The sequence below is a fragment of the Elephantulus edwardii genome, unplaced genomic scaffold, assembly GCF_000299155.1.
Source record: "Elephantulus edwardii isolate Elephantulus edwardi_28Jun2011 unplaced genomic scaffold, EleEdw1.0 scaffold00239, whole genome shotgun sequence".
Lineage (NCBI taxonomy): Eukaryota > Metazoa > Chordata > Mammalia > Macroscelidea > Macroscelididae > Elephantulus > Elephantulus edwardii.
In genome coordinates this window covers 4139190-4153314 of record NW_006399989.1, presented here as the reverse complement: position 1 = coordinate 4153314, position 14125 = coordinate 4139190, and the positions used below count along the sequence as shown (strand labels likewise).

Genomic DNA, 14125 nt, shown 5'->3' with positions numbered 1-14125 from the left:
CCCCAAATATAATCCACTCTGCAACCCTCATTCTGTACTCTTATGATAAGCATAATGCCCTAAAATATAATACTTCAGAGAATATTAGAATTTTCAAAGCACTATTCATTTTGTGAAGCTTTTCAGCGTTTATAATAGCAATGTGACTAGCATACTTACTTTGGAAAATGCCTGCTCTCTAGTTTAAGGAAGTATTTTACAGTTTACAATGTCCCTTGACATTTCCACAACTTTATGCAAATTGCAACATACTTTATTGTTTACAAAGCACTATTAATCTGGTGGTTGTCAGTAGCTGCTTGTTGTACTCTTAACTAAAAGTCCACATCTCGGACCTCTGGTGGCCTGGTGGCAGGAAGCTGCACTGCAATCCTGAAGGTGCACGGTTCATATCCACCAGATCTTCTGCTGGAGCCTGAGGTGCAATCTCCTGTGCCAGTCCGCTCAGATTTGATGGTACACAGCAAGGAGAAAAAACACTATTAAAAAAAAACCTGAAAGAATTTTACTTTTCAAAGAGAAGAACAATCTGGAGGGGAGGGGTGGGCAGGGAGAAAAGTGAAACAGTGAATGAATAGAAATGCAAAATATCTGTAAATTTTCATTAAAATGAATAATAATAATAATAATAATAATATAATAATAATAGTTAAAGAAAGAACCCAAACCAAACCAATATACAATTTTAAAAAATCATGTGTTGGGTTTGTTTTTTTTTTAAGCCCACATCTCGCTGGCTGTTGGAATCCAACAGAGGCAGTATCTTCCTGTTAAGATTTACAGCCTTAGAAATCTAATGGAAAGTCACTATGAGTCAGAATCTATTCAATGACAGGAGTTAGACTGATTTTCAGAGTGTTTAAAAAATTGTAGAGGAGTTCACCTAGGCCCACTCACTGCAGGTAACACACACAGTTAAAATAGTTTTAGAAGTCAGTCCTGGAGCAGAAGTTCAAGGCAAAGGGGTTTTCCTCAGAACCACCTGAGACAGGAAGCCTTCCCTGGTATTTGGACTTAGAGACTCCTAAACTCAAGAGATTCTGGCCACAGTATAAGTAACTGGCAGCAGCGTGATGTGTTCAGAATCACAGAAGCCCAGAAGGCTTGAGACCTAAGCCATCATATCAATTACTGAATAAGGAGTGATAGGTTTTGAATGGTGTAGGTGAGAGTGGAAAGGGGTACCGGTGGAGTAGGGAAAGAGGTGTGTCAAGACACGTGTGCCAAGGGTGAGTAGCAACACAGAATCTCTTGGTTAACTTCTCTAATTGGGGAAATGTCTTTCATCTGCTCCTTTTTGTAAAATGCTTGTCTGTAAGATCTGAGCATTCAAATGAATACAGACTAGGAAGAAGGATTGGCCATCCACTTCCAAAATAACAGGGCTTCAAAAACCCTATGTAAAATAGAGCACACTTAGACTAGCAGATATGGCAACTGAGGCTGAGCCCTCAAAGATGGAAACACAGAGAAGAGGAACCGTTGTAAGCAGACACTACTGATTGCAACATGGAAAGTGAGAAGCATGAATATAGGAAAACTGGACATTGTTAAGAAGGAAATGGAACACATAAATATTGAAATACTAGGAATTGGGAAAATGAGATGGCTTGGCATGGGACATTTTGAATCAGATGATCACAGGATCCTCTATGCCGGCGATGAAAAGGTAAGGAAAAAAAATGGGGTTGCTTTCATAGTTAAAAAACGCATTTCTAGATCCATCTTGAGATACAATAGTGTGAATGACAGGATAATATCCATACATATCCAAAGAAGTCCAGTGAATACCACTATCCTTCAAATATATGCACCAAGAACCAGAGCCAAAGAGGAGGAAATAGATTTCTACCAATTTTTGTAGTCAGAAATCAATTGAACATGCAATCAAAAAGCATTAATAATAATGGGCAACTGAAATGCAAAAGTTGGGAACAGGGAAGATGGGGCAGTAGTTGGAAAATATGGACTTGGTGACAAATATGAGACTGGAGATAGAATAATAGAATTCTGTACATTCCATAATTTATTCATTGTAAATCCTTTTTATAAGAAACACAGACGCAGGCTATACACATTAATTTTACCTGATAGTATGCATAGGGAATCAGATCGATTACATTTGTTGAAAGAATCACTGGAGAAGCTCAATATCAGCTGTGAAAACTAGGTCAGGTGCTGATTGTGGATCAGACCACCAACTAACTACTCCTATGCAAGTTCAACCTGAGATTAAAGACAAATCCACAGGAACCAAAATATGACCTTGAGTCTATACCACTCGAATTTCAAAACCTTCTCAGGAACAGGTTTGAGGCCTTGAACACTAATGAGCGAAGACCAGATCAGCTGTGGGAGGTTATAAAGAATATCAACTATGAAGAATGCAAAAGGTAAGAGGAGGAAAAAAAGACCAAGATGGATGTCAGATGAGACTTTGAATGCTGCACTAGAGCATCGAGAAGCAAAAGCAAAGGGAAGAAATCAAGAAAATAAGGAGCAAAACAGAAGATTTCAAAGGGCAGCATGGAAAGACAAATTACAGTATGATAATGAAATGTGTAAAGACTTGGAGTCAAAATACAAAAGACCCAACTTGCTAAGCATTTCTTAAACTAAAGGAATTGAAGTACAAATTCAAGCCTTGAGTTGCAATATTTAAGGATGCTTTGGGCAGAATATTAAATAATCCAGGAAGGATTAAAAAAAGATGGAACGAGTATACAGAATCACTATACCAAAAAAGAATTGGCTGACACAGAAGAATTTCATGAAACAATGTATAAGCAAGAGCCTATGGTGATGAAGGAAGAAGTTCAAGCTGCTCTGAAAGAATTGGCAAAAAGCAAGGCCCTGGGAATTAATAGCATACCAATCTACATATTTCAACAAACAGATTCTGCCCTGGATGTGCTCACCAAGTTGTGCCATGAAATCTGGAGGACAATCACCTGGCCAACTGACTGGAAAAGATCTATATTTGTTCCCATTCCAAAGAAAGGTGACCCAACTGAATGCAGAAACTATTTAACAATATCATTAGCATTACATGCAAACATGATTCTGCTGAAAATTATCCAAAAACTACTAGAACAGCACATCAACAGAGAAATGCCAGATGTGCAGGCTGGGTTTAGAAGAGGGATATTAGCTAATGTTAGATGGATCTTGGCTGAAAGCAGAGAATACCAGAGGAATATCTGTGTTTCATTGACTATGCAAAGTCATTTGACTGTGTGGATTACAACAAACTGTGGGCTTACCCTGAGAGGAATGGGGATCCCAGAACATTTGACTGTGCTTATGCTAAACCTATATTTGGACCAGGAGACAATGATTAGAACAGATAAAGGAAACACTGCATGGTTCAAAATCGGGAAGGGTGTACACCAGGCATGTGTCCTATCTCCATATCTTTTCAATCTATATGCAGAACAGATCATCCAGGAGGCTGGGCTGTATGAGGAGGAGTGTGGCATCAGGATTGGAGAAAGACTCATCAACAACCTTTGCTATGCAAATAACACAACCCTGCTTGCTGAAACTGAGGATGACCTGCAACGCTTACTGCAGAAGGTCAAGGATTGAAGCCTTCAATATAGATTGAAGCTCAGCATCAAGAAAACAAAGATTCTCACCACTCAGCCAATTGGCAGCATTATGATGGATGGTAAAGAGATAGAGATTGTTAACAGCTTTAGTTTACTTGGCTCCATAATCAAATCTCTCAGTATCAGCAACCAGGAAATTAAAAGATAAATTGCTTTGGGAAAGTCTGCTGTCCGGAACCTCCCCAGACTACTGAAGAGCAACAATGTCAGTCTGAAGACTAAGGTGCGTTTGATCTATGCCATAGTCTTCACAATTACTTGCTGTGCATCAGAATTGCTGCCTTTGAGCTGTGGTGCTGGAGAAAAGTATTGAATATAAGTATTGAATATGGGCTGCCAGGTTTGGCCTAGAGAGGGTGAAACTAGGCTCTTGCCTGGAGGCAAGGATTCTGAGGCTTCATCTGACATACTTTGGGCATATTGCATGGAGGGACCAGTCCTTGGAGAAAGACTTTATGCTTGGAAGGGTGAAGGGACAGTGCAAGAGAGGAAGACCTTCGATGAGATGGATTGTTTCAGTGACTGGTATAATGAGGGTAGATGTGTCAGAGAAAATAAGGTTGGCAAAGGACAAAGCAAGTTTCAGGGCTATTGTACATACGGTCACTACTAGTCACAAGCAACTCAACAGCACATAACAACAATAAACAACAACATAGTGACAATGAGGAGAAAGTGCTAGGGATCAAGGGATTTACCTGGGCTTTTCCTTTCTAGGAGTTGAGTATTAACAGATGTGCTCTGCTTTTCCTCTCCAGGGCAAAATACTTCAAAGGGAAAAAGATCCATGGAGAAATAGACATTAAAGTAGAACAGGTTAGTTGGGGTCGGTGTACCTGGGGGCCAACTGTCCAGTCTGTAAACTGGATGATCATTTCTGTATAATATAATTTAATTACTGATTTTCTTCTTTCCAGGCTGAATTCTCCGATCTTAACCTTGTGGCTCATGCCAATGGTGGATTCTCTGTGGATATGGAAGTTCTTCGGAATGGGGTGAAGGTCATGCGGTTAGTATAAAAAGGGTACCTTGGTGTTGTGGAAGAGGCATAAGGACTCTTTCAAAGCTGAGTTAATCTACTTATCCATCTGTGAAAAAGAACCTTAAGCACATAACTGTAGGCAGGTAAAATTTTTCCCTGAAAAAAGTCTGTGGATCCAAGCAGACCACAACACAATTTTTTCACTCATTAATGCAACAAATATTTACTGACAATCTATTGAAAGGTAAATGCAACTCTTGGGTTTTTGCATTCAACAAACATTTATTGAATACTTGCAAAGAACTGTTCTGTGTGGTGAAGACCTAGTAATAAAGAAAACATGAAAAATTAACTCATATATAAGTGCTGAGGAAAAATGTCTAACAGTGAAGAGATATAAGGATTGTTGGATGGTGATGAGGTCTGCAGTTTCAATAGAGTGGTGCAGTAGTGTGAGAGCCAGAATAAATATCTGAAGAAGATAAAGATCCATGCATATATCTAAAGGGCAAATAAACGTTACAGGCAGAGAAAACAGACAGTGTAGCAGGCCCTACTGAAATTCATTATTGGGAGCACACTTTGACCTGACCTCACACTCTGAATCTTAGATCCTGTGACCTGGGAACTGTCCTTGATGAGAAGAATAGCAAGTAGGAAAGTCTTAAGGATAGGGGAAAGGGTGCAGAGGAAACAGTTCATGAATGTATGCAGAGGAAATAAATAATTTGGAAATTTCTAGTTACTGTGGTGATTTAGAAACTTGGTCTTTGTTCCAAGGGTTGTGGGGAACTTCTTTGAAGGCCCTTAATGCTCCTACCTGTGTCACTCCTAGGTCTCTGAAGCCAGACTTTGTGCTGATACGCCAGCATGCCTTCAGCATGGCAAGGAATGGAGACTACCGCAGTTTGGTCATCGGGTTGCAGTATGCAGGAATCCCCAGTGTTAACTCTTTACATTCCATCTACAATTTCTGTGACAAGCCTTGGGTGGTAAGTGATAGAGAGGGTACTTCTAGCAGAGCAAAAAGTTCATGTATGCATGTGGAGGCCTAAAATCACTTTGTGATTTTTTTTTTTAACTGGTAAGTTTAGAAACTAGAGACTCCCTCCAGATAAAGGACTTACTGGCCCATTTCTTCTGGCTCTCATAGTTTGCTCAGATGGTTCGCCTGCACAAGAAACTGGGGACAGAAGAATTTCCCCTAATTGATCAGACCTTCTACCCTAATTATAAAGAAATGGTAAGTCTTGGAGAGGTAGAGTGGGTAGCAGGAATTGCTGCAGTTTTATTATCAATGTTGTTGTTATGTGTTGTTGAGTTGTTTGTGACTCATAGTGACCCTGTGTACAATAGCCCTGAAATCCTGTGACATATTCACTCTCTGACACACCTACCCTCATTGATATGACTGTATTATTAATGATTTATCAGAGAATGCAGTTGGTACATGTATGTGGAGGCATAACACTGCTTTGTGATGTTGTTGTTGTTTACTGCTGTCAAGTCAAGCATTATTCATAGTGACCCTATAAACAAAAGGCCTGAAACCTTTCTATAATTATCATAATTTCTCCAAATCCACAAAGTTTTCAGAGGCGTGTGGTTTAAGACGTGGATGCCACTCCTGCGTCAAAGCATATCTTAAACTGGGAGCGCCACCAAACACTGTCAGCCATGGGCAGCCATTATGGCATTTGACCCCTAATGGTTCAACATCACAGCAAACTCAGATTACCTCAGTGCAGCAAATTGACAGGAGAGTGCTATACAATTTAGGAGAATGTTCCTCCAAAATAAAATAACAGTAGACCCTTGAGCCCAACTGACTTTTAAATATATATACATACAACAAAACGCCTGAAGCCTTTCTATAACTATCATTATTTCTCCAAGTTCATAGAGTTTCCAGAAGCATGTGGTTTAGGAAGTGGATGCCACTCCCTACCTCCAAACTTGAATCAATCTGAGAGCTCCATCAAACATTGCCCACGATGGGTAGCCACTATTGTTTTTGGCATACCTATGGCACAGTTGTTCCATTATGGAATTTGAAACCCATATGGCACAATATTCAGTGTCACAGCAAACCCAGATTACCTCATCACACCAAATTGGCCAGAGTGCTGTATGACCTAGAAGAATGTTCTTCAAAAATATAGTAATAAGGGATTAAAATATAATCCCTCTGGCCTAACTTTTAAATATAGGGGCCCCCTAGGAGGTCTTGTTGACTCTAAACAAGAGGCTTAAATAAAAACCAAATAATAATAATAATCCACACAGATCCTAAACCAAAGCAAGAGCACCATCTTATAGACTCCAGCCACTTCATTCAAATCCAAAATGGAGACAAGAGCTTTGGTGTTATATGTTGTTGGTAAGTGCCATCTAGTACCAACCCTATAAACAGAACTATTGACCTTCTTCTAAGTTCGTAGTGTTTCCACAGGCATGTTCAGGAAGTGGATGCCACTCCTGCTTCCAAGCCTGTCTTAATCAGTGAGCACTACCAAACATTGTCAACCATATGTAGCCATTATGGAACACCATTTGGTACCATAGACTCCAAAGTTACCTCAATACAGAGAAAGGACAGAGCAGTACTGTACCACTTAGGAAAATGTTCATTTCAAAGACAAATAAAAACCAGGCCCAAAGGCCTGTGGCCCTCAGGCCCAAATGAATTTTCAAAGAAACCAGGTCTGCACCCTGGGCTCTCATTGGCCAAAAAAGAGGCTTCCAACCAACCAGTTGCTCCAGAGCCAGCCCCTAGCCAGCACAGAGAAAAAAAACCAAGGACTCACCCCTCTAAAGGCCACAAGTTTCCAAACGTTGTGATAAGGTTTATTAATATAATGATTTTACTAATTGTTACCAGTATGAATAAAATCATTGATATCACTATTTATCTGATCCTGTTACTCTTATTGCGTATTCTTTCTAGTTGTTGTTGTTGTTGTTTTTGTTGATTGCCTTTGGGTCAATCACAACTCATAGCGACCCTATGAACAAAAGGCTTGAAGCCCCTCTACAGCTATCGACATTTATCAAATTTCACAGGGTTTCTGGAGGCATGTTATTTAGGAAGTGGAATTAACAGAACTAAGGTTAATTAGTTCAAATGTAAATGTAATGTTAATTGAACAGAATTAATAAAATTATATGATTATGTATAGAAATTGAGGGAACTTGAGGAAGCTCTAGTGGCCTAGTGGTAAGAAGCTGTGCTGCAATTCCGAAGGTTTAAATCCACCAGTTGCTCCATGGGAGAAGGATGGACAGTTTAATCCTGTGCAATTTACAGCCTCCGAAAAGCTACTGGACTGTCAGCTATGGTTCGGTTCTGAACTGATGGCAAACAACAATAGCACAACAGTATCTTAAAAAGCATAGTCTAACAAGTTACACTGCTAACCCAAAAGTCACTTCTCTCTGGCTGTCCAAATTCGTCAGTTGCTACACAGATGGAGAGACTCCTCCAGTGATATTTGTAGACTTGGAAACCCAATCAGTTATGCATCAGTTTTGACTATGATAGAGAAAGAGAGAATAATAAAGTATTATCAATATTACAAATTATGCTCTAATATGAATTGTAAGCACCTCTGTTATTATTTTATGATTAATAATGGAAATTGTATCATTAATAATCTTAAATATTATAACTAATATTGTATTTAAAAACAATGTTACAAATGAAAATTATAAGAATGAGTCCTATATTGTAAATTAAATTAAATTATAAATAATTGCTAAAAAATTAAACTATAAATACAAATGCTGCTGTAAAATATTTTTACAAATACAACAAATTATTACCAATGTTACAATTTAGGATTACTAACAGCCCTGGTGGTACAGTGTTCAGGTATTAACAAAAAGGTTTGTAGTTTAAATCCAAAAGCTGCTCTGTGGGAGAAAGGTGTGACTATCTGCTTCCATAAAGATAAAATACTGCATAAGACTATTATTGTAAAAACAGAAGGATAACCAGTTAGATATGTATGGATATCCAAAGCAGGAAGGAGAGGGGACAGAGGGGCTGAGGGTAGGAAGGAGAGAAATCATGGGGTCACAGAATTTGGTGTGTGGAGGGAGGAAGTGGGAAAAACCCACAAATGTAATGTACCTGAATGAGACACAATGTAAACAAATTATTGTATGCAAACCAATAAAAAAATAACAATTTAAAAAGACTATAGCTTGGAAACCTTATAGAGCAGTTCTACACTGCCCTCTAGGATTGCTCCAAATTGGAACAGAATTGAAAGTAATGAATTTAGAGTTTTGGGTATAATTTGAATTATATCATATTATTATAGTTACTGGTGGTTAATGTTCCATCAGATAGTATAAGTAATTATAAATATTAAAGTAATTATTGCTAATATAAATTATGTGTACCGTAGTTTTTAATTACAACAGCATTAATAGTAAATTTTACAAATAACTTTACAAATTTTAGTAATGTTAAAATTATGTTTGTTGTTATGTACCATCGAGTTGTAATTGACTCATAACTGATCCTCAAACAGGTTTTCAGAGGCAGTAGATGGCATGGAAGGGGTTTGCCCATCTTTTTCCTGAAAATCTATGTTTGTTGTTGTTGTTATGTGCCATACAGTCCTGAAACCTGCTCTATCTTGTGTCAACCGTATTGTCTCTGACACACCAGCCCCAGTCACCGAATCAATCCATCTCATTGAGAGTCTTCTTCTCCTGTGCTGTTCCTCCACTCTTCCAAGCATGATGTCCCTCTCTAAGGACTGTTCTCTCCTTGCAACATATCCAAAGTATGTCAGACAAAGCCTCAGAATACTTGCCTCCAAGGAGGAGCCTGGTTTCACCCTCTCTAGGCTGAACCTGTTTGTACTCCTGGCAATCTATTCAGTACTCTTGTCCAGCACCACAGCTCAAAAGCATCAGTTTTCTTTCTCTCATCCCTAGTCATTGTCCAGCTTTCTGATGCATAGCAAGTAATTGCGAAGACTATGGCCTGGATCAGGTGCATCTTAGTCGCCAGACTGACATCATTGCTCTTCAGTACTCTGGAGAGGTTCCTGAAAGCAGACTTTCCCAATGCAATTCATCTTTTGATTTCCTGGTTGCTGGTACCAAGAGTGTTGATTGTGGAGCCAAGCAAACTAAAGCTGTTAACAATCTCGATCTCTTCATCTATCATAATGCTGCCAATTGGCTGAGTGATAAGAATCTTTGTTTTCTTGATGTTAAGCTTCAATCCATATTGAAGTCTTCAGTCCTTGACCTTCTGCAGCAAGCACTCCAGGTCCTCCTCAGTTCCTCAGTTTCTGTAAGCAGGATTGCGTCATCTGCATTATGTTTCCTTACATAAATAATAATTACTAGTTTTATTAAATTACAAGTAAGTATCAAAATTGACCCAATATTACCAACTTGATAAAATGAACATTGTTACTAATATTAATCTGATAGCAAAAATATTCATCTAAGTGTAAAATACCAAAGCGCAATGATGTCAGTTTGAAGACCAAGGTGTGCCTGATTCAGGACATGATCTCTTCAATTATGAAGAAGGGTGACAGAAGAATTGATGCCTTTGAGTTGTGATGTTGGGTAAGAGTACTGAATATTTCATGGTCAGTCAAAAGAACAAACATATATGTTTTGGAAAAGGTACAATCAGACTGCTCCTTGGAAGCAAGGATGGCAAGACTTCTTCTCTCATACTTTGAACATGTTGCTAGGAAAGGCTATTCCTTGGAAAGGGATATATCATGCTTGGAAAGGTGGATGGTCAGCAAAAGAAAGAAAGACCCACCATGAGGTGGATTGACATGGTGACTGCAACAGTTGGTTCAAGTGTATCAAAGATGATGAGGATGACACATGATATAGGTCTGTTTTTCTTAAGGGTCATTATGAATTGTACTTGATTTGAAGGCACCTAACAATAACTCATAATATATACCTACAACTATCTGTTGTTGATTGTTGATCCAAGCAAGATGAAATTATCTTCAATCTTTTATCAGTCTCTCATGATGTTGGGCCTGTGGTGAGGAGCTTTGTCTTCTTGATATTGAGATGTAATACATACTGAAGGCTTGTTGGAGGAAAGAATAGTGAAGTTTCATCTTTTATACTTGGGACATGTAGCTAGGTGAGACTATTTTTTGGAAAAGGACATCATGCTTGGAAAGATTGAGGATCAACAAAGGAGAGGAAGATCTCAACAAGATGAGTTGGCACTGTGACTTCGGCAATGGGCTCTCGTGTCTCAGAGATGGTGAGTATGGCACAGGATAGGGCAAGTTTCAGGCTGGCTGTTATAGAGTTACAATGAGTCATACTTGACTAGATGGAAACTAACATATCTTTCTACCTATAACGGAAGTAATTGTGTTGCCAGCCTCAATTCCAAAAGCTGCTCCTTGGGAGAAAAATGAGCAGTTTTCCATTCATGTGATATATGACCTCTGAAAACCTGCTGGAGTGTCGGCTATCATTTGGTTCTGATTTTACCAGCATTACAAATTATAATTATTGATGTAACAATGTGTTGTGAATTAAGTTTATTATGAATAAAGATTGATTCTTTAGTCCTCATGAAACCCGATTTGTATATCATTATTATTACTACATATATTTTGAGAATATGGTGAAATGTGATTGAGAGCATGAACATTGTAACTATAATTTCTGTATGTGAATCTCAGTTCCACAGTTTATTATTGTTGTTGTTGTTGTTACATACTTTCAAGTCATTTGTGACTCATAGCAACCGTATGTACAACAGCTCTGAACCCTGCTCTATCCTGTGCCAACCTTATTATCTCTGACACACCTACCTCCATTATCCCAGTCACTGAATCAATCCATCTCAAGAGTCTTCCTCTCTTGCACTTTCCCTCTACTCTTCCATGCATGCTGTCCCTCTCCAAGGGCTGTCCCTCTCCAAGGACTTTCAAGCTTGATGTCCCTCCTTGCAACATACCCAAGTATGTCAGATGAAGCCTCAGAATCCTTGCCTCCAAGGAGTAGCTTGGTTTCATCCTCTCTAGGCTGAACCTGTTTTTTCTCCTGGCAGTCCATGTATATTCAATACTCTTATCCAGCACCACAGCTCAAAGGCATCAATTCTCTTTCTCTCATCCCTAGTCATTGCCAAGCTTTCTGATGCATAGCAAGTAATTGCGAAGACTATGGCCTGGAACAGGTGCATTTTAGTCTCCAGACTGACATCGTTGCTCTTCAGTACTCTGGAGAAGTTCCTGACAACAGCCTTCACCAGTGCAATTAGTCTTTTGATTTCCTGGTTGCTGATACCAAGAGTGTTGATTGTAGAGCCAAGCAAACTAAAGCTGTTAACAATATCAGTCTCTTCACTATCTATCATAAAGCTGCCAATTGGCTGAGTAGTGAGAATCTTTGTTTTCTTGATGTTGAGATTCATTCCATATTGAAGGCTGCAGTTCCTGAAGCAAGCACTCCAGATCCTTCTCAGTTTCAGAAAGCAGTGTTGTGTCATCTAGATAATGCAGATTGGTAATGAGTCTTCCTCCAATCCTGATGCCACACTCCTCCTCCTCATACAGCCTAGCCTCCCAGATAATCTGTTCTGCATATAGATTGAAAAGGTATGGAGATAGGACACATCCCTGGTGTACACTCTTCCTGATTTTGAACCATGCAGTTTCTCCTTGCTCTGTTCGACAACTGCCTCCTGATCCAAGTATAGGTTTAGCATAAGCACAGTCAAATGTTGTGGGATTCCCGTTCTTCTCAGAGTTATCCACAATTTGTTTTGATCCACACAGTCAAATGCCTTTGCATAGTCAATAAAACACAGATAGACACTCCTCTGGTATTCCCGACTTCTAACCAAGATCCATCTAACATTAGCTATAATATCCCTAATACCATGGCCTCTTCTAATCCCAGCCTGCACATCTGTCATCTGATGTGCTGTTCTAGTCGTTGTTGGATAATTTTCAGCAGAATCATGCTTGCATGTAATGCTAATGATATTGTTCCATAGTTTCTGCACTCTGTCATGTCAACTTTCTTTGCAATGGGAACAGTCAGTTGGCCAGGTGGTTGGTCCTCCAGATTTCTTGGCACAACGTGTTGAATGCATCCAGGATAGTGGCTGTTTGTTGAACTATGCCAATTGGTATGCTGTCAATTCCTGGGACCTTGTTTTTTCCAGTTCTTTCAGAGCAGCTTGAACTTCTTCCTTCATCAACACAGATTCTTGCTCATACATTGTTTTATGACATTTTTCTGTGTCAGCCAATTCTTGTTTGGTACAGTGACTCTGTATCCTTTTTTTCCATCTTTTAATGCTTACTTTTCCCATGTTCTTTTAATGCTTCTTGTATAATTTAATATTCTGCCCAAAGTATCCTTAAGTATTACCTTCCTATAAAACATGTAAAGAGCCTTGGTGCTGCCAGTGCATAATGTGTCAGGCTTGTAACCTAAAGAGCAGTGGTTTGATCCTACCAGCTACTCATTGGGAAATCAGCTGATACTCTCCTCCTGTAAATATTTGGAGTTTTGGGAATATTACTTAAATGCCAAGAAGAGTTACTTAAATGTTATTTCCTCATATCTAAAAAATAGGGGCAATTATACTTCTTGCCTCATAGAGTTAGTGTGTTAATGAAATTATTAATAAATATAAGGTGGTTAGGACAGTCTGTTTGACATACTATAACTGCAACCTACTTGTTGAAAAGTTCTACTCTCATTTTTATTTTTTATTTTCATTTTTTCAACTCATTCATTGTTGTATATTTTCTCCACTCCCCATTCACTCTTCTAGTCTGCTTTGCAATGCACCTCTTTTTCCATATTCTTTACTCTGTTTTTGATGGGAATTTACACAGCAATTACATTCTTATTTAAGAATTTCTGTATAAATTATTTAGTGACATTGGTTACATTTTTCATCGTGTCAGCACTCTCATTACAACCATTCTTCTTGTGCTCTTTTTCCATTACCTTTTCATCCTTGACCATTTGGTCTCATAGATACTTTTTCAAATATACTGGTTCAATATATCTGGATTTTTTAAGAATTTGAATTTTGTTCTATATTGTTCTCCTGATTCTATCAGGATTCATTTCTGTGTCAATGATCAGAATGGTTGGTAGTGGTTACTGGGCACCATCCAGTCCATCTGATCTCAGGGTAGTTAAAACTATAGTTTGTATAGGTTATGAATCCTATAAACTAGTTTTACCTTTTTAAAATTTGTTATTGTTGTTGTTGAGAATACACAGCAAAACTTAACATGATTCAGCAGTTTCTGCATGTACCATTTAGTGACATTGATTATATTATTTGTGTTGTGTAGCCATTCTCACCCTCCTTTTCTAAATTATTCATCCTCCATTTACATAAGTCCACTAGGTCCTGACGTTCTTGTCTAATTTGTTTAGTTGCAGTTGCCACTTGACTACCGTCTGGAGAGTTCTTAAAAGAGTATGATACTCAAGGCAGAGACTTTTTTTTTAATGCAGTTGTGTGCTTCCCCCCCCC

The 14125-nt window shown here is 38.7% G+C and overlaps 1 protein-coding gene across 3 annotated transcripts in view; it reads left to right on the top strand.

Annotated features, from left to right (window-relative positions):
• SYN1 (synapsin I) overlaps positions 1 to 14125 on the top strand; it is a 204592-nt gene that overhangs the window by 17600 nt on the left and 172867 nt on the right. For all 3 annotated transcript variants that reach the window (XM_006898909.1, XM_006898908.1, XM_006898910.1), the window contains exons 2-5: positions 4370 to 4427; positions 4529 to 4620; positions 5429 to 5585; positions 5747 to 5836. In XM_006898909.1, coding sequence (XP_006898971.1) covers positions 4370 to 4427; positions 4529 to 4620; positions 5429 to 5585; positions 5747 to 5836 — 397 coding nt within the window. The remainder of the gene's footprint in view (positions 1 to 4369; positions 4428 to 4528; positions 4621 to 5428; positions 5586 to 5746; positions 5837 to 14125) is intronic.